The sequence below is a fragment of the Schistocerca gregaria genome, chromosome 6 (genome assembly GCF_023897955.1).
Source record: "Schistocerca gregaria isolate iqSchGreg1 chromosome 6, iqSchGreg1.2, whole genome shotgun sequence".
NCBI lineage: Eukaryota > Metazoa > Arthropoda > Insecta > Orthoptera > Acrididae > Schistocerca > Schistocerca gregaria.
The window spans coordinates 48,689,165-48,710,172 of record NC_064925.1 but is presented as its reverse complement, the minus strand read 5'-3'; the positions used below and the strand labels follow the sequence as shown (position 1 = coordinate 48,710,172).

General features: G+C 60.8%; 3 protein-coding genes across 3 annotated transcripts in view; 1 reads left to right on the top strand and 2 right to left on the bottom strand.

Annotated features, from left to right (window-relative positions):
- Positions 1 to 3,270: 3,270 nt before the first annotated feature.
- LOC126278718 (uncharacterized) lies at positions 3,271 to 4,386 on the bottom strand. The gene has a single exon (XM_049978993.1). The coding sequence runs from the start codon at positions 4,384 to 4,386 to the stop codon at positions 3,271 to 3,273; it is 1,116 nt and encodes a 371-aa protein (XP_049834950.1).
- Positions 4,387 to 14,122: 9,736 nt separating this feature from the next.
- Positions 14,123 to 16,126, top strand: LOC126278717 (uncharacterized). Its single transcript, XM_049978992.1, has one exon. The coding sequence runs from the start codon at positions 14,123 to 14,125 to the stop codon at positions 16,124 to 16,126; it is 2,004 nt and encodes a 667-aa protein (XP_049834949.1).
- A 165-nt stretch (positions 16,127 to 16,291) lies between these two features.
- LOC126278716 (basic proline-rich protein-like) overlaps positions 16,292 to 21,008 on the bottom strand; it is a 50,224-nt gene continuing 45,507 nt past the window's right edge. The window contains exon 4 of the mRNA XM_049978991.1: positions 16,292 to 16,791. Within this exon, the coding sequence (XP_049834948.1) occupies positions 16,292 to 16,791 (500 nt within the window). The remainder of the gene's footprint in view (positions 16,792 to 21,008) is intronic.

The window sequence follows — 21,008 nt, the reverse complement described above, 5'->3', positions numbered from 1 at the left end:
AATTTTTTTTTACAGGCTCAATGGGCCTGGCCAACCGCACCACATTGCTGCCGCACCTGATGTGCCTGGCTGACCAAACCACCTAGCAGCCACACCCTATGGGCATGGAAAACCGCACCGCCTCGCCTCCGCAACCGATGGGCCTGGCCGCCACACCGCTGGGCCTGGCCACCAGCACCGCCTCACAACAGCACGAGATAGGCCTGGACATCGGCGTGTCCTCACGACTACACTTGATGGGCCCTGCCGAACACACTGCCTCATTTCCCCAACCGAAACTGGTGGGCCTGCAAGACTGCAGTGCCTCGTCACCGCAAACCTGATGTGCCTGGCCTATCGCACCCTCAGGGCCTGGCTTGGCAGCACAGCCTCACAACTGCATAATATGGGCTTGGACATCTGCAATACCTCACGACCGCACCTGATGGGCCATGCCAACAGCGCTGACTTCTGACCGAATCAGGTTGGCCTGGCTTACCTTGCTGCCGCACCTGATCCTCCTGGCCGACCGGAGTGCCTCACTGACACACCTGATGGGCTTGCCTGATTGCAGTGCATCGCCGACTCACCAGAGGCGCTTGGCTGACTGCAGTGGAAAGCCGCTGCACACCTGATGGGCCTGGCCGACGGCAGTGCTTCACGACCGCACCTGATGGGCCTGGCCGTGACCAGCTGATGGACCTGGCCTACCTAACTGCCAGACTACCACACCCATTGCGCTTGACCTACCGCACTGCCTTACGAGCACACCTCATGACTCTAGACCAACACATGGCCTTACGACCGTACCTGATGTGCCTGGCCGACAGGTCTTCCTCACGGGCCTGAGTGACATCGTTGCCTCACGACCCACCTAATGGGCATGGCCAACCTCACTACCTGACGACCACACCCCATGGGCTTGGCCGACCGCACTGCCTCAACCACACCTGATGAGTCTAGCCAATCACACTGCGTCCTGACCGCAATCGATGGGGATGGCCGAACGCACTAACAGAAGACCACACCTGAGGGAACTGGCCGAACGAACTAACAGAAGACCACACCCAAGGGAACTGGCTAACAGCACTGCCTCATGACCGCACCTGATGGCAGACACCACAGCCTCACGATTGCACACGTTGGGCGTGGCTGACAGCACTCCTTAGGATCGCACATGATGGGCGTGGCTGACAGCACAGTCTCATAACTGCACCTCATGCGGCTAGCCGACAGTACTGCCTCCATTCCGCACCTCATGGGCTTGGATGACCCCACTTCATTACGGCCACACCTCATTGGCCTGGACGACCACACGGAATCGTCTGATTGGCCTTTCTGACTGTACCTGATGGGGATGGCCGATCCAACCACACGACTACATATTATGGGCCTGGCCAACTCCACTGTGTCACTACCAGATCTGATTGTACTGGAAGAAAGCATTGCCTCATGACTGCACTTGATTGGCCTGGCCGACAACACTGCCTCACAACCGCACATGATGGGCCTGGCGGACCAAACTGCCTGATGGCAGCACACGATGGGCCTGGGCGACCACATTGCATCATGTCCGCACGTGATGTGCTTGGCCAACAGCTCTGCTTCAAGATTGAATGTGATGAGTCAGGGAGACAGCACTGCCTTGCCGACAGCACTGCCTCACAACTGAACCTGATGGGCCTTGCCGACAGCACTGCCTCACGACTGCACCTGATGGTCCTTGCTGACAGCACTGCCTCACAACTGAACCTGATGGGCCTTGCCGACAGCACTGCCTCACAACTGAAACTGATGGGCATTGCCGACAGCACTGCCTCACGACTGCACCTGATGTGCCTTGCCGATGCACTTAATGAAGAGAGCACACGATGGGGCTGGCCAACCACACAGCCTGAAGACAGCACACAAGGATTCTGGCAGACTGCACAACCTGATGAAGGCACACGAGGGGCCTACCTGACCACACTGACTTATGGATAGCACCTCATGGATCTGGACGACGCACTGCCACAAGATTGAATCTGATGGGATAGGGTGACAGCACAGCCTGACGACCTTAATGCCTCACGTCTGCACGTGATGGGCCTTGCCAACAGCACTACCTCACGTCTGCACCTGATGGGCCTTGATGACAGCACTGCCTCACGTCTGCAACTGATGTGTCTTGCCGGCCACACTGCCTAATGACTGCACCTGATGAGCCTTGCCGACAGCACTGCACCTGATGGGTCTTGACGACAGCACTGCCTCACGACTGCACCTGATGGGCCTTGCCGACAGCACTGCCTCACGACTGCACCTGATGGGCCTTGCCGACAGCACTGCCACACGACTGCACCTGATGGCCTTGCCGACAGCACTGCCACACGACTGCACCACATGAGGCTGGCCAACCGAACTGCCTCAAGGCCGCACCTGGTGGGCTAAGATGACCCCACATCATTACGACCACACGTCATTGGCCTGGATGACTACACCAAATCGCCTGATTGACCTTTCTGACTGTAACTGATGGGGCTGGCTTGTCCAACCACAAGACTACAACTAATGGGCCTGGCCAACCCCACTGTGTCACTACCGGATCTGATGGACCTGGCCGAAAGCATTGCCTCATCACTGCACTTGATGTTCATGGCCGACCTCAATGCCCCACAACTGCACTTGATGGGCCTGGCTGAAAGCACTGATCGCGACTGCACTTGACGGGCTGGCCGAAAGCACTACCTCTCGTCTGCACTTGATGGGCCTGGCTGAACGCACTGCCTCTCGTCTGCACTTGATGGGCCTGGCCGAATGCACTGCCTCCCGACTGCACTTGATGGGCCTGGCGGACCACACTGCCTGATGGCAGCAGACGATGGGCCTGGCCGACCACATTGCCTCATGTCCGCACATGATGTGCTTGGCCAACAACTCTGCTTCACGACTGAATGTGATGGGCCAGGGAGACAGCACTGCCTTGCCAACAGCACTGTCTTACAACTGAAGCTGATGGTCCATGCCAACAGCACTGCCTCGAGACAGCAACTGATTGGCCTTGCTGACAGCACTGTCTCACTACTGCACCTGATTGGTTTTTCTGACAGCACTGCCTCACTACTGCACGTGATGAGCCTTGCCGACAGCACTGCCTCATGACTGCACCTGATGGGCTTTGCCGACAGCACTGCCTCACATCTGCACCTGATATTCCTTGCCTGCAGCACTTCCTCACGACAGCACCTAATATTCCTTGCCTGCAGCACTGCCTCACGACAGCACCTGATGGGCCTTGCCGGCAGCACTGCCTCACGACAGCACCTGATGGGCCTTGCCGGCAGCACTGCCTAACGACAGCACCTGATGGGCCTTGCCGGCAGCACTGCCTAACGACAGCACCTGATGGGCCTTGCCGGCAGCACTGCCTAACGACAGCACCTGATGGGCCTTGCCGGCAGCACTGCCTAACGACAGCACCTGATGGGCCTTGCCGGCAGCACTGCCTAACGACAGCACCTGATGGGCCTTGCCGGCAGCACTGCCTAACGACAGCACCTGATGGGCCTTGCCGGCAGCACTGCCTAACGACAGCACCTGATGGGCCTTGCCGGCAGCACTGCCTAACGACAGCACCTGATGGGCCTTGCCGGCAGCACTGCCTAACGACAGCACCTGATGGGCCTTGCCGGCAGCACTGCCTAACGACAGCACCTGATGGGCCTTGCCGGCAGCACTGCCTAACGACAGCACCTGATGGGCCTTGCCGGCAGCACTGCCTAACGACAGCACCTGATGGGCCTTGCCGGCAGCACTGCCTAACGACAGCACCTGATGGGCCTTGCCGGCAGCACTGCCTAACGACAGCACCTGATGGGCCTTGCCGGCAGCACTGCCTAACGACAGCACCTGATGGGCCTTGCCGGCAGCACTGCCTAACGACAGCACCTGATGGGCCTTGCCGGCAGCACTGCCTAACGACAGCACCTGATGGGCCTTGCCGGCAGCACTGCCTAACGACAGCACCTGATGGGCCTTGCCGGCAGCACTGCCTAAAGACAGCACCTGATGGGCCTTGCCGGCAGCACTGCCTAACGACAGCACCTGATGGGCCTTGCCGGCAGCACTGCCTAACGACAGCACCTGATGGGCCTTGCCGGCAGCACTGCCTAACGACAGCACCTGATGGGCCTTGCCGGCAGCACTGCCTAACGACAGCACCTGATGGGCCTTGCCGGCAGCACTGCCTAACGACAGCACCTGATGGGCCTTGCCGGCAGCACTGCCTAACGACAGCACCTGATGGGCCATGCCGGCAGCACTGCCTAACGACAGCACCTGATGGGCCATGCCGGCAGCACTGCCTAACGACAGCACCTGATGGGCCATGCCGGCAGCACTGCCTAACGACAGCACCTGATGGGCCATGCCGGCAGCACTGCCTAACGACAGCACCTGATGGTCCTTGCCGGCAGCACTGCCTCACGACTGCACCTGATGGGCCATGTCGACAGCACTGCCTCACGACTGCACCTGATGGGCCTTGTCGACAGCACTGCCACACGACTGAACCTCATGCGGCTCGCCGACCGTACTGCCTCAAGGCCGCAACTGGTGGGCTAAGATGACCCCACTTCATTACGACCACACCTCATTGGCATGGATGACTACACCGAATCGCCGGATTGGCCTTTCTGACTGTAACTGATTGGTTGGCTTGTCCAACCACAGGATTACATCTAATGGGCCCGGCCAACTCCACTGTGTCACTACCGGATCTGATGGTCCTGGCCAAAAGAATTGCCTCGGGACTGCACTTGATGGGCATGGCCGACCACACTGCCCCACAACTGCACTAGATGGGGCTGGCCGAACGCACTGCCTCTCGCATGCACTAGATGGGGCTGGCCGAACGCACTGCCTCTCGTCTGCACTTGATGGGCCTGGCCGAACGCACTGCCTCTCGTCTGCACTTGATGGGCCTGGCCGAACGCACTGCCTCTCGTCTGCACTTGATGGGCCTGGCCGAACGCACTGCCTCTCGTCTGCACTTGATGGGCCTGGCCGAACGCACTGCCTCTCGTCTGCACTTGATGGGCCTGGCCGAATGCACTGCCATTCGTCTGCACTTGATGGGCCGGGCCGAACGCGCTGCCTCTCGTCTGCACTTGATGGGCCCCGCCGAACGCACTGCCTCTCGTCTGCACTTGATGGGCCTCGCCGAACGCACTGCCTCTCGACTGCACTTGATGGGCCTGTCCGACGCACTTAATGATGAGAGCACACGATGGGGCTGGCCAACCACACTGCCTGTAGACAGCACACAGGGTTTCTGGTAGACTTCACGACCTGATGAAGGCACATAAGGGGCCTACCCGACCCAACTGAGTCATGATCGCACCTCATGGATCTGGCCATCAGCACTGCCTCACGATTGAATCTGATGGGATGGGGTGACACCACAGCCTCACGAAATTAATGCCTCATGTCTGCACCTGATGTGCCTTGCCGACAGCACTGCCTCATGTCTGCACATGATGTGCCTTGCCGACAGCACTGCCTCACGTCTGAACCTGATGTGCCTTGCCGACAGCACTGCCTCACGACAGCACCTGATGGGCCTTGCCGGCAGCACTGCCTAACGACAGCACCTGATGGGCCTTGCCGGCAGCACTGCCTAACGACAGCACCTGATGGGCCTTGCCGGCAGCACTGCCCAACAACAGCCCCTGATGGGCCTTGCCGGCAGCACTGCCCAACGACAGCCCCTGATGGGCCTTGCCGGCAGCACTGCCTAACGACAGCACCTGATGGGCCTTGCCGGCAGCACTGCCTAACGACAGCACCTGATGGGCCTTGCCGGCAGCACTGCCTAACGACAGCACCTGATGGGCCTTGCCGGCAGCACTGCCTAACGACAGCACCTGATGGGCCTTGCTGGCAGCACTGCCTAACGACAGCACCTGAAGGGGCCTCCCCGGCAGCACTGCCTAACGACAGCACCTGATGGGACTTGACGGCAGCACTGCCTCACGACTGCACCTGATGGGCCTTGTCGACAGCACTGCCACAGGACTGAACCTCATGTAGCTAGCCGACCGTACTGCCTCACGTCCGCACCTGGTGTTCTAAGGTGACCCCACTTCATTACGACCACACCTCATTTGCCTGGATGACTACACGGAATCGCCTGATGGCCCTTTCTGTCTCTAACTGATGGGGCTGGCTTGTCCAACCACAGGACTACATCTAATGGGCCTAGCCAACTCCACTGTGTCACTACCGGATCTGATGGACCTGGCCGAAAGCATTGCCTCGGGACTGCACTTGATGGGCATGGCCGACCTCACTGCCCCACAACTGCACTAGATGGGTCTTTCCAAAAGTACTGATCGCGACTGCACTTGATGGGGCTTTCCAAAAGTACTGATCGCGACTGCACTTGATGGGGCTTTCCAAAAGTACTGATCGCGACTGCACTTGATGGGCCTGGCCGAACGCACTGCGTCTCGTCTGCACTTGATGGTCCTGGCCGAACGCACTGCCTCTCGTCTGCACTTGATGGGCCTGGCCGAACGCACTGCCTCTCGTCTGCACTTGATGGGCCTGGCCGAACGCACTGTCTCTCGTCTGCACTTGATGGGCCTGGCCGAACGCACTGCCTCTCGTCTGCACTTGATGGGCCTGGCCGAACGCACTGCCTCTCGTCTGCACTTGATGGGCCTGGCCGATCGCACTGCCTCTCGTCTGCACTTGATGGGCCTGGCCGATCGCACTGCCTCTCGTCTGCACTTGATGGGCCTGGCCGAACGCACTGCCTCTCGTCTGCACTTGATGGGCCTGGCCGAACGCACTGCCTCTCGTCTGCACTTGATGGGCCTGGCCGAATGCACTGCCTCTCGTCTGCACTTGATGGGCCTGGCCGAATGCACTGCCTCTCGTCTGCACTTGATGGGCCTGGCCGAACGCACTGCCTCTCGTCTGCACTTGATGGGCCTGGCCGAACGCACTGCCTCTCGTCTGCACTTGATGGGCCTGGCCGAATGCACTGCCATTCGTCTGCACTTGATGGGCCGGGCCGAACGCGCTGCCTCTCGTCTGCACTTGATGGGCCCCGCCGAACGCACTGCCTCTCATCTGCACTTGATGGGCCTCGCTGAACGCACTGCCTCTCGACTGCACTTGATGGGCCTGTCCGACGCACTTAATGATGAGAGCACACGATGGGGCTGGCCAACCACACTGCCTGTAGACAGCACACAGGGTTTCTGGTAGACTTCACGACCTGATGAATGCACATAAGGGGCCTACCCGACCCAACTGAGTCATGATCGCACCTCATGGATCTGGCCATCAGCACTGCCTCACGATTGAATCTGATGGGATGGGGTGACACCACAGCCTCACGAAATTAATGCCTCATGTCTGCACCTGATGTGCCTTGCCGACAGCATTGCCTCATGTCTGCACATGATGTGCCTTGCCGACAGCACTGCCTCACGTCTGAACCTGATGTGCCTTGCCGACAGCACTGCCTCACGACAGCACCTGATGGGCCTTGCCAGCAGCACTGCCTAACGACAGCACCTGATGGGCCTTGCCGGCAGCACTGCCTAACGACAGCACCTGATGGGCCTTGCCAGCAGCACTGCCCAACGACAGCCCCTGATGGGCCTTGCCGGCAGCACTGCCTAACGACAGCACCTGATGGGCCTTGCCGGCAGCACTGCCTAACGACAGCACCTGATGGGCCTTGCCGGCAGCACTGCCTAACGACAGCACCTGATGGGCCTTGCCGGCAGCACTGCCTAACGACAGCACCTGATGGGCCTTGCCGGCAGCACTGCCTAACGACAGCACCTGAAGGGGCCTCCCCGGCAGCACTGCCTAACGACAGCACCTGATGGGACTTGACGGCAGCACTGCCTCACGACTGCACCTGATGGGCCTTGTCGACAGCACTGCCACAGGACTGAACCTCATGCAGCTAGCCGACCGTACTGCCTCACGTCCGCACCTGGTGTTCTAAGGTGACCCCACTTCATTACGACATCACCTCATTTGCCTGGATGACTACACGGAATCGCCTGATGGCCCTTTCTGTCTCTAACTGATGGGGCTGGCTTGTCCAACCACAGGACTACATCTAATGGGCCTAGCCAACTCCACTGTGTCACTACCGGATCTGATGGACCTGGCCGAAAGCATTGCCTCGGGACTGCACTTGATGGGCATGGCCGACCTCACTGCCCCACAACTGCACTAGATGGGTCTTTCCAAAAGTACTGATCGCGACTGCACTAGATGGGTCTTTCCAAAAGTACTGATCGCGACTGCACTTGATGGGGCTTTCCAAAAGTACTGATCGCGACTGCACTTGATGGGCCTGGCCGAACGCACTGCCTCTCGTCTGCACTTGATGGGCCTGGCCGAACGCACTGCCTCTCGTCTGCACTTGATGGGCCTGGCCGAACGCACTGCCTCTCGTCTGCACTTGATGGGCCTGGCCGAACACACTGCCTCTCGTCTGCACTTGATGGGCCTGGCCGAACGCACTGCCTCTTGTCTGCACTTGATGGGCCTGGCCAAACGCACTGCCTCTCGTCTGCACTTGATGGGCCTGGCCAAACGCACTGCCTCTCGTCTGCACTTGATGGGCCTGGCCGAACGCACTGCCTCTCGTCTGCACTTGATGGGCCTGGCCGAACGCACTGCCTCTCGTCTGCACTTGATGGGCCTGGCCGAACGCACTGCCTCTCGTCTGCACTTGATGGGCCTGGCCGAACGCACTGCCTCTCGTCTGCACTTGATGGGCCTGGCCGAACGCACTGCCTCTCGTCTGCACTTGATGGGCCTGGCCGAACGCACTGCCTCTCGTCTGCACTTGATGGGCCTGGCCGAACGCACTGCCTCTCGTCTGCACTTGATGGGCCTGGCCGATCGCACTGCCTCTCGTCTGCACTTGATGGGCCTGGCCGATCGCACTGCCTCTCGTCTGCACTTGATGGGCCTGGCCGAACGCACTGCCTCTCGTCTGCACTTGATGGGCCTGGCCGAACGCACTGCCTCTCGTCTGCACTTGATGGGCCTGGCCGAACGCACTGCCTCTCGTCTGCACTTGATGGGCCTGGCCGAACGCACTGCCTCTCGTCTGCACTTGATGGGCCTGGCCGAACGCACTGCCTCTCGTCTGCACTTGATGGGCCTGGCCGAACGCACTGCCTCTCGTCTGCACTTGATGGGCCTGGCCGAACGCACTGCCTCTCGTCTGCACTTGATGGGCCTGGCCGAACGCACTGCCTCTCGTCTGCACTTGATGGGCCTGGCCGAACGCACTGCCTCTCGTCTGCACTTGATGGGCCTGGCCGAATGCACTGCCATTCGTCTGCACTTGATGGGCCGGGCCGAACGCGCTGCCTCTCGTCTGCACTTGATGGGCCCCGCCGAACGCACTGCCTCTCGTCTGCACTTGATGGGCCTCGCCGAACGCACTGCCTCTCGACTGCACTTGATGGGCCTGTCCGACGCACTTAATGATGAGAGCACACGATGGGGCTGGCCAACCACACTGCCTGTAGACAGCACACAGGGTTTCTGGTAGACTTCACGACCTGATGAAGGCACATAAGGGGCCTACCCGACCCAACTGAGTCATGATCGCACCTCATGAATCTGGCCATCAGCACTGCCTCACGATTGAATCTGATGGGATGGGGTGACACCACAGCCTCACGAAATTAATGCCTCATGTCTGCACCTGATGTGCCTTGCCGACAGCACTGCCTCATGTCTGCACATGATGTGCCTTGCCGACAGCACTGCCTCACGTCTGAACCTGATGTGCCTTGCCGACAGCACTGCCTCACGACAGCACCTGATGGGCCTTGCCGGCAGCACTGCCTAACGACAGCACCTGATGGGCCTTGCCGGCAGCACTGCCTAACGACAGCACCTGATGGGCCTTGCCGGCAGCACTGCCCAACGACAGCCCCTGATGGGCCTTGCCGGCAGCACTGCCCAACGACAGCCCCTGATGGGCCTTGCCGGCAGCACTGCCCAACGACAGCACCTGATGGGCCTTGCCGGCAGCACTGCCTAACGACAGCACCTGATGGGCCTTGCCGGCAGCACTGCCTAACGACAGCACCTGATGGGCCTTGCCGGCAGCACTGCCTAACGACAGCACCTGAAGGGGCCTCCCCGGCAGCACTGCCTAACGACAGCACCTGATGGGACTTGACGGCAGCACTGCCTCACGACTGCACCTGATGGGCCTTGTCGACAGCACTGCCACAGGACTGAACCTCATGTAGCTAGCCGACCGTACTGCCTCACGTCCGCACCTGGTGTTCTAAGGTGACCCCACTTCATTACGACCACACCTCATTTGCCTGGATGACTACACGGAATCGCCTGATGGCCCTTTCTGTCTCTAACTGATGGGGCTGGCTTGTCCAACCACAGGACTACATCTAATGGGCCTAGCCAACTCCACTGTGTCACTACCGGATCTGATGGACCTGGCCGAAAGCATTGCCTCGGGACTGCACTTGATGGGCATGGCCGACCTCACTGCCCCACAACTGCACTAGATGGGTCTTTCCAAAAGTACTGATCGCGACTGCACTTGATGGGGCTTTCCAAAAGTACTGATCGCGACTGCACTTGATGGGGCTTTCCAAAAGTACTGATCGCGACTGCACTTGATGGGCCTGGCCGAACGCACTGCGTCTCGTCTGCACTTGATGGTCCTGGCCGAACGCACTGCCTCTCGTCTGCACTTGATGGGCCTGGCCGAACGCACTGCCTCTCGTCTGCACTTGATGGGCCTGGCCGAACGCACTGTCTCTCGTCTGCACTTGATGGGCCTGGCCGAACGCACTGCCTCTCGTCTGCACTTGATGGGCCTGGCCGAACGCACTGCCTCTCGTCTGCACTTGATGGGCCTGGCCGATCGCACTGCCTCTCGTCTGCACTTGATGGGCCTGGCCGATCGCACTGCCTCTCGTCTGCACTTGATGGGCCTGGCCGAACGCACTGCCTCTCGTCTGCACTTGATGGGCCTGGCCGAACGCACTGCCTCTCGTCTGCACTTGATGGGCCTGGCCGAATGCACTGCCTCTCGTCTGCACTTGATGGGCCTGGCCGAATGCACTGCCTCTCGTCTGCACTTGATGGGCCTGGCCGAACGCACTGCCTCTCGTCTGCACTTGATGGGCCTGGCCGAACGCACTGCCTCTCGTCTGCACTTGATGGGCCTGGCCGAATGCACTGCCATTCGTCTGCACTTGATGGGCCGGGCCGAACGCGCTGCCTCTCGTCTGCACTTGATGGGCCCCGCCGAACGCACTGCCTCTCATCTGCACTTGATGGGCCTCGCTGAACGCACTGCCTCTCGACTGCACTTGATGGGCCTGTCCGACGCACTTAATGATGAGAGCACACGATGGGGCTGGCCAACCACACTGCCTGTAGACAGCACACAGGGTTTCTGGTAGACTTCACGACCTGATGAATGCACATAAGGGGCCTACCCGACCCAACTGAGTCATGATCGCACCTCATGGATCTGGCCATCAGCACTGCCTCACGATTGAATCTGATGGGATGGGGTGACACCACAGCCTCACGAAATTAATGCCTCATGTCTGCACCTGATGTGCCTTGCCGACAGCATTGCCTCATGTCTGCACATGATGTGCCTTGCCGACAGCACTGCCTCACGTCTGAACCTGATGTGCCTTGCCGACAGCACTGCCTCACGACAGCACCTGATGGGCCTTGCCAGCAGCACTGCCTAACGACAGCACCTGATGGGCCTTGCCGGCAGCACTGCCTAACGACAGCACCTGATGGGCCTTGCCGGCAGCACTGCCCAACGACAGCCCCTGATGGGCCTTGCCGGCAGCACTGCCCAACGACAGCACCTGATGGGCCTTGCCGGCAGCACTGCCTAACGACAGCACCTGATGGGCCTTGCCGGCAGCACTGCCTAACGACAGCACCTGATGGGCCTTGCCGGCAGCACTGCCTAACGACAGCACCTGATGGGCCTTGCCGGCAGCACTGCCTAACGACAGCACCTGAAGGGGCCTCCCCGGCAGCACTGCCTAACGACAGCACCTGATGGGACTTGACGGCAGCACTGCCTCACGACTGCACCTGATGGGCCTTGTCGACAGCACTGCCACAGGACTGAACCTCATGCAGCTAGCCGACCGTACTGCCTCACGTCCGCACCTGGTGTTCTAAGGTGACCCCACTTCATTACGACATCACCTCATTTGCCTGGATGACTACACGGAATCGCCTGATGGCCCTTTCTGTCTCTAACTGATGGGGCTGGCTTGTCCAACCACAGGACTACATCTAATGGGCCTAGCCAACTCCACTGTGTCACTACCGGATCTGATGGACCTGGCCGAAAGCATTGCCTCGGGACTGCACTTGATGGGCATGGCCGACCTCACTGCCCCACAACTGCACTAGATGGGTCTTTCCAAAAGTACTGATCGCGACTGCACTTGATGGGGCTTTCCAAAAGTACTGATCGCGACTGCACTTGATGGGCCTGGCCGAACGCACTGCCTCTCGTCTGCACTTGATGGGCCTGGCCGAACGCACTGCCTCTCGTCTGCACTTGATGGGCCTGGCCGAACGCACTGCCTCTCGTCTGCACTTGATGGGCCTGGCCGAACACACTGCCTCTCGTCTGCACTTGATGGGCCTGGCCGAACGCACTGCCTCTTGTCTGCACTTGATGGGCCAAGCCGAACGCACTGCCTCTCGTCTGCACTTGATGGGCCTGGCCGAACGCACTGCCTCTCGTCTGCACTTGATGGGCCTGGCCGAACGCACTGCCTCTCGTCTGCACTTGATGGGCCTGGCCGAACGCACTGCCTCTCGTCTGCACTTGATGGGCCTGGCCTAACGCACTGCCTCTCGTCTGCACTTGATGGGCCTGGCCTAACGCACTGCCTCTCGTCTGCACTTGATGGGCCTGGCCGAACGCACTGCCTCTCGTCTGCACTTGATGGGCCTGGCCGAACGCACTGCCTCTCGTCTGCACTTGATGGGCCTGGCCGAACGCACTGCCTCTCGTCTGCACTTGATGGGCCTGGCCGATCGCACTGCCTCTCGTCTGCACTTGATGGGCCTGGCCGATCGCACTGCCTCTCGTCTGCACTTGATGGGCCTGGCCGATCGCACTGCCTCTCGTCTGCACTTGATGGGCCTGGCCGAACGCACTGCCTCTCGTCTGCACTTGATGGGCCTGGCCGAACGCACTGCCTCTCGTCTGCACTTGATGGGCCTGGCCGAACGCACTGCCTCTCGTCTGCACTTGATGGGCCTGGCCGAACGCACTGCCTCTCGTCTGCACTTGATGGGCCTGGCCGAACGCACTGCCTCTCGTCTGCACTTGATGGGCCTGGCCGAACGCACTGCCTCTCGTCTGCACTTGATGGGCCTGGCCGAACGCACTGCCTCTCGTCTGCACTTGATGGGCCTGGCCGAACGCACTGCCTCTCGTCTGCACTTGATGGGCCTGGCCGAACGCACTGCCTCTCGTCTGCACTTGATGGGCCTGGCCGAACGCACTGCCTCTCGTCTGCACTTGATGGGCCTGGCCGAACGCACTGCCTCTCGTCTGCACTTGATGGGCCTGGCCGAACGCACTGCCTCTCGTCTGCACTTGATGGGCCTGGCCGAACGCACTGCCTCTCGTCTGCACTTGATGGGCCTGGCCGAACGCACTGCCTCTCGTCTGCACTTGATGGGCCTGGCCGAACGCACTGCCTCTCGTCTGCACTTGATGGGCCTGGCCGAACGCACTGCCTCTCGTCTGCACTTGATGGGCCTGGCCGAACGCACTGCCTCTCGTCTGCACTTGATGGGCCTGGCCGAACGCACTGCCTCTCGTCTGCACTTGATGGGCTTGGCCGAACGCACTGCCTCTCGTCTGCACTTGATGGGCCTGGCCGAACGCACTGCCTCTCGTCTGCACTTGATGGGCCTGGCCGAACGCACTGCCTCTCTACTGCACTTGATATGCCTGGCCGAACGCACTGCCTCTCTACTGCACTTGATATGCCTGGCCGAACTCCCTGCCACCATATTGCATTTAATGGGCCTGGCAGAACGCACTGCCTCTCGTCTGCACTTGATGGGCCTCGCCGAACGCACTGCCTCTCGGCTGCACTTGATGGGCCTGGCCGAACGCACCGCCTCCCCGCCGCACTCGATGGGCCTGGCCGAACGCACCGCCTCCCGGACGCACTCGATGGGCCTGGCCGAACGCACCGCCTCCCGGCCGCACTCGATGGGCCTGGCCGAACGCACCGCCTCCCGGCCGCACTCGATGGGCCTGGCGGAACGCACCGCCTCCCGGCCGCACTCGATGGGCCTGGCGGAACGCACCGCCTCCCGGCCGCACTCGGTGGGCCTGGCGGAACGCACCGCCTCCCGGCCGCACTCGGTGGGCCTGGCGGAACGCACCGCCTCCCGGCCGCACTCGGTGGGCCTGGCGGAACGCACCGCCTCCCGGCCGCACTCGGTGGGCCTGGCGGAACGCACCGCCTCCCGGGCGCACTCGGTGGGCCTGGCGGAACGCACCGCCTCCCGGCCGCACTCGGTGGGCCTGGCGGAACGCACCGCCTCCCGGCCGCACTCGGTGGGCCTGGCGGAACGCACCGCCTCCCGGCCGCACTCGGTGGGCCTGGCGGAACGCACCGCCTCCCGGCCGCACTCGGTGGGCCTGGCGGAACGCACCGCCTCCCGGCCGCACTCGGTGGGCCTGGCGGAACGCACCGCCTCCCGGCCGCACTCGGTGGGCCTGGCCGAACGCACCGCCTCCCGGCCGCACTCGGTGGGCCTGGCCGAACGCACCGCCTCCCGGCCGCACTCGGTGGGCCTGGCCGAACGCACCGCCTCCCGGCCGCACTCGGTGGGCCTGGCTGAACGCACCGCCTCCCGGCCGCACTCGGTGGGCCTGGCCGAACGCACCGCCTCCCGGCCGCACTCGGTGGGCCTGGCCGAACGCACCGCCTCCCGGCCGCACTCGGTGGGCCTGGCCGAACGCACCGCCTCCCGGCCGCACTCGGTGGGCCTGGCCGAACGCACCGCCTCCCGGCCGCACTCGGTGGGCCTGGCCGAACGCACCGCCTCCCGGCCGCACTCGGTGGGCCTGGCCGAACGCACCGCCTCCCGGCCGCTCTCGGTGGGCCTGGCCGAACGCACCGCCTCCCGGCCGCACTCGGTGGGCCTGGCCGAACGCACCGCCTCCCGGCCGCACTCGGTGGGCCTGGCCGAACGCACCGCCTCCCGGCCGCACTCGGTGGGCCTGGCCGAACGCACCGCCTCCCGGCCGCACTCGGTGGGCCTGGCCGAACGCACCGCCTCCCGGCCGCACTCGGTGGGCCTGGCCGAACGCACCGCCTCCCGGCCGCACTCGGTGGGCCTGGCCGAACGCACCGCCTCCCGGCCGCACTCGGTGGGCCTGGCCGAACGCACCGCCTCCCGGCCGCACTCGGTGGGCCTGGCCGAACGCACCGCCTCCCGGCCGCACTCGGTGGGCCTGGCCGAACGCACCGCCTCCCGGCCGCACTCGGTGGGCCTGGCCGAACGCACCGCCTCCCGGCCGCACTCGGTGGGCCTGGCCGAACGCACCGCCTCCCGGCCGCACTCGGTGGGCCTGGCCGAACGCACCGCCTCCCGGCCGCACTCGGTGGGCCTGGCCGAACGCACCGCCTCCCGGCCGCACTCGGTGGGCCTGGCCGAACGCACCGCCTCCCGGCCGCACTCGGTGGGCCTGGCCGAACGCACCGCCTCCCGGCCGCACTCGGTGGGCCTGGCCGAACGCACCGCCTCCCGGCCGCACTCGGTGGGCCTGGCCGAACGCACCGCCTCCCGGCCGCACTCGGTGGGCCTGGCCGAACGCACAGTGTCCCGGCCGCACTCGGTGGGCCTGGCCGAACGCACAGTGTCCCGGCCGCACTCGGTGGGCCTGGCCGAACGCACAGTGTCCCCTCCTCACTCGGTGGGCCTGCCCGAACGCACCGCCTCCCGGCCGCACTCGGTGGGCCTGGCCGAACGCACAGTGTTCCCTCCTCACTCGGTGGGCCTGCCCGAACGCACCGCCTCTCGGCCGCACTCGGTGGGCCTGGCCTAACGCACCGCCTCTCGGCCGCACTCGGTGGGCCTGGCCTAACGCACCGCCTCACGGCCGCACTCGGTGGGCCTGGCCTAACGCACCGCCTCACGGCCGCACTCGGTGGGCCTGGCCTAACGCACCGCCTCACGGCCGCACTCGGTGGGCCTGGCCTAACGCACCGCCTCACGGCCGCACTCGATGGGCCTGGCCGAACGCACCGCCTCCCGGCCGCACTCGATGGGCCTGGCCTAACGCACCGCCTCCCGGGCCTGGCTGACATTGTTGCCTTTCAACCGCACCTGATGGGCCTAGCGGACGGCACTGTATTATGACTGCACCTGATGGGCCTGGCGGACGGCACTGTATTATGACTGCACCAGATGGGCTTGGTGGACGGCACTGTATTATGACTGCACCAGATGGGCTTGGTGGACGGCACTGTATTATGACTGCACCAGATGGGCTTGGTGGACGGCACTGTATTATGACTGCACCAGATGGGCTTGGTGGACGGCACTGTATTATGACTGCACCAGATGGGCTTGGTGGACGGCACTGTATTATGACTGCACCAGATGGGCTTGGTGGACGGCACTGTATTATGACTGCATCAGATGGGCTTGGTGCACGGCACTGTATTATGACTGCATCAGATGGGCTTGGTGCACGGCACTGTATTATGACTGCATCAGATGGGCTTGGAGGACAGCACTGCATTACAATTTATCCTGTCCCACCGCAGGTTCGGGGGTAAGCATATACCCACGGTATTCCTGCCTGTCGTAAGAGACGACTAAAAGGAGTCTCAACTGTTTTAGCTTTTAATGTGATGGTCCCCATTGTGGTTTGACCTCCATTTTTCCAAATTCAGCAGAACTACAAATATTTTGAGGAAGGACACCTTACGTGGTGCACCTTGACACACTTTGTCTTGGTGTCGTCGCTGCACCCTCCATCCTTCATTTTGGACATACACACCTGTTGGGTTGTGTAAGTAACGCCCTTAGTGTCTCACCATCTGCACCCACGATCACTATGGACTACCCATGGCACCCAAAATCCAGCATGGTAACCAGTCCGTTTTGGTGTGGTCGTCATGTACCCTCTATGTTGTAGCCCCCTAACAACACAGGGATCGTACTGCCGATGCCTGAGCTGACACCTCCCCACAAAAGCCAAAGGGTAGATGCTCGTCTCCCTGGGGTATCAGTACTCCCGGCAACGGCCATCCTGCCAGGTGTCCTTTGCTGTGGCTGTGTGGCGCAAATGGGGAGAGCCCCTCGTCGCAGTGGGTGCCATCAGCACAGATGTCCCTCAATGAAGAGGATGAAGTTTCAGTCCAGTGAGGGAACGAACGCCAACGTCTCTAAACATTGTAAGAAAGAATTTAATGCTGTGACATATAACCCCAAATCGTTAGATTCCCTAGCCACGCCATGGGAGATATACAGGGCTGCGAACAGACATTAGCCAGATTCACCGCAATACCAATGGGGGTTCGTTTTTGGGACTAAGCCTCTCACCCCATGTTGGTTCGGGGGTAAGTATAGGCCCGCGGTATTCCTGCCTGTCATAAGAGGCGACTAAAAGGAGTCTCAAAAGTTTCATCCCTATGTGATGGTTCGTTCTCAGGTTTGACCTCCAATTTCAAAATTTCCATTAATAGTGCGTGCCATTTGGGAAGGACGCCTTTTCTATTGGTCCATCGTGCACCACAATCTTGCATGCTATCTGTTGTTGTGTGGTGGGATTTACACCTAGTGTCTTCTGGGTTGCCTCCTTCTCGTCTTGTGTGCAATCCCCTTCTTACCGCCCACGACAACTGTGGACCATTTCAACACCTAATATCCAGCACGGCAGCCAGTCCGTTGTGGTGGGGTCGTCATGTACCCTCTTGGTGGTAGCTCCCTGAGCACGGAGGGATCGCACTACAGATGCGAGAGCCGTTTCCTCTCCATGCATGCCCATTTTGTGAGGGCACGGGGACTCCTGTCAATGGGATATCATCCAGGTACCTGTTGCTTTGGCTGGGTGGCGTCCTTGGGGAGAGCCCTTGTTCGGAGTAGGTGGCATCTGGGTGGATGTGGCGCAATGAAGCGCAATAAATCACACTAAGCTGGTGGTCGCATGGTCACCAGCGTCTCTAAGCGATACAGAGTTGACTTTGATGCTGCACAATACGACCCTCAGTCGTTCCCCTCATTGGCTGCGCCGTGGGAGGGACGCAGATCTAGTGCCAAGCCGGAGCCTTACGTACCACAATACCTTGTCTGCAGCAGGACTGATGGAGACTCCTTTCTTATGACAAAGCCTCTGTTTTTTGTGGAACATGTGGAGGATAAGTTTGGGGAAGTGGCAGGGTTGTCTAAAATGAGGAATGGGTCCATCCTGCTCAAGACATCCTCCTCAGCCCAGTCACGGGCGTTGCTATTGTGTGATAAGCTGGGTGATGTCCCTGTTACCGTCACTCCCCACAGCAGCTTAAATATGGTCCAGGGGATTATTTACCATTGTGACCTATTGTTACAATCCGACGACGAGCTGAGAGCAGACTCGGAATGACGTGGTGTGCATTTTGTCCGTCGTGTACATAGAGGACCCAAGACTAACAGGGTGGGCACCGGTGCCTTTATCTTGGCCTTCGAGGGTGCTGTATTGCCAGAGAAAGTCAAGGTAATGGTTTACCGTTGTGATGTCAAGCCATACGTCCCTCCCGCGATGTGGCGCTTCCAGTGCTGGAAGTTTGGGCATATGTCCTCCTGTTGCCCATGCAGCGCCACATGTCGAGATTGACACCCCTCTCATCCAGATTCTCCATGTGTGCCTCCGCCTGTATGTGCCAACTGTGGGGAACACCACTCTCCATGCTCGGCGGACTGCCCTGTTCTTCATAAGGAGCGGAAAATAATGGAATTTAAGACCCTCGACCGGCTTACTTGGGGGTGTGGCAAAACTGAAATTTGAAAGGTTGCATACTGTCCCTCTTCGAACTTCTTATGCTGCAGCTACATTATCGTCGCCCTCGCAGGCGGCTGTTTTCGCCTCTTCTGTGCTGTCTTCAATGGGCCCTCGGGTCCGTGCATCTCTGTGTGCCCCCCCCCCCCCCCAGCGTCTGGGGACAAGCCTTCCTCTGTTGCCCCCTTAGCAGTTAGGGCAAACCGTCTTCTGTCACTCCCCCCGCACATACTTAGGGAGTGACATCTGCTCAAAAACTGGGGGGCTCGATCCCTCCCCCGACTTCTCCGAAGTCGTTGCCTCTGCTGGTTCCTCTCTTGCGGAAGGGGTCCCTCGGGGCTCTCCCTTCCTTCCCTTCTTCTCCTACCCTGCCGGATGTCAGCCAGTGGCTGAAGGTTTTGGCACCTGCTGGTCGTAGGGCTTCTGTGTCGTCGTCAGCCTCCGCCGCTCCTTCAGGGAAGCTCTCCCAGCCCTCTAACCCAAAGGACAGATGCGAGAAGAAGGAACGGAACGTGTCCAAGAAGAAGGACGTTCCGGCGGTTTCAGTACTGCCTTCTGTACATAGTTCTGGCTCTGGGGATGAGGTGGAGATCCTCGCCTCTGGCGCAGATCTCGCCCTCACAGAACCGTCGGGGGCCTTTCCTATGGACGCAGCTGACGCTCCCCCAGTGGCAGCCGTTGGCTCTGAGGCGCTGTCTGCCTCTTAGTCGCCTTCACGCCCTCCTAGTCCCTTCCTGCTTCCATTCTCCAGTGGAATTGTGGCGGTAATTTCCGCCACCTGCCTGAGCTCCGGATGCTTCTGAGTGTTTCCCCTGTTCTCTGCATTGCTCTGCAGGAAACTTGGTTTCCAGCAATGCGGACCCCTGCCCTTCGTGGTAATCGGGTATACTATAAAACCGCGCGGCCTGTCAACGAGCGTCAGGTGGAGTTTGCCTCATTGTTCACTACTCGGTCTGTAGCTCGCCCGTACCCCTTCTGACGCCTTTAGAGGCAGTCGCTGTCAGGGTAGAGCTCTCGCTGGCTATTACTGTTTGCTCTATTTTCATTCCTCTGTATGGGGAGCTCCCACGACATGGCTCAACTCCCAGCCACCATTGCTGCTTTTGGGCGATTTCAATGCCCACAATACTCCATGGGATGGGACTGTCTCCGATGACCGCGGTCGTGCCGTGGAGAATGTGTTGGCTCAGCTCGACCTTAGCTTCTTGAACACTGGTGCTCCCAGGCATTTCAGTATGGCCCATGGCTCATTCTTGGCCATTGATCTCTCTCTTTGCAGCCCCAAACTTATCCCATCCCTCCACTGGGGAGCGCATCCTGACCCGTGTGGTAGTGACCATTTTCCCTTCTATTTGTCACTGCCCCAATGTCATTCTTCTGGACACCTGCCCCGCTGGGCTCTCAACAGGGCTGACTGGCCGGCTTTCACTTCCACTGCCACCAATTCTTCTCCCCCACATGGTGACATTGATGAGGTGGTCCGTGTCTTGACCACGTCAATCATTTCTGTGGCTGTGGCTGCCATCCCCCGCTTTTCTGGACTCCTTCAGAGGATGGCTGTCCCGCGGTGGTCGCCGGAGATTTCTGAGGCTATTCACGACCGTAGGCAGGCTCTCCAGCGTCATAAGCGGCACCCATCTCTGGAGGCCCTCATCACCTTTAAGAGGCTACGTGCCTTGGCCCGTCGTCTTATTGCCTGGCGTAAGCAGGAGTGCAGGGAGAGGTATCTCTCATCCTTGGGCTCCTGTGTCTCCCCCTTGCTCGTGTGGTCCCGCATCCAGCCGATTTATGGCTACCAGACCCCTATTGGTGTCAATGGAATCTCCCTGGACGGCGCTGTCTGCACGAACTCTGCCGCCATTGCTGACCACCTTGCCGCACACTTTGCTACCAGCTCTGCGACTGCAACTTACCTCCCTGCCTTTCGCTCCTAAAGGAGCGAGCC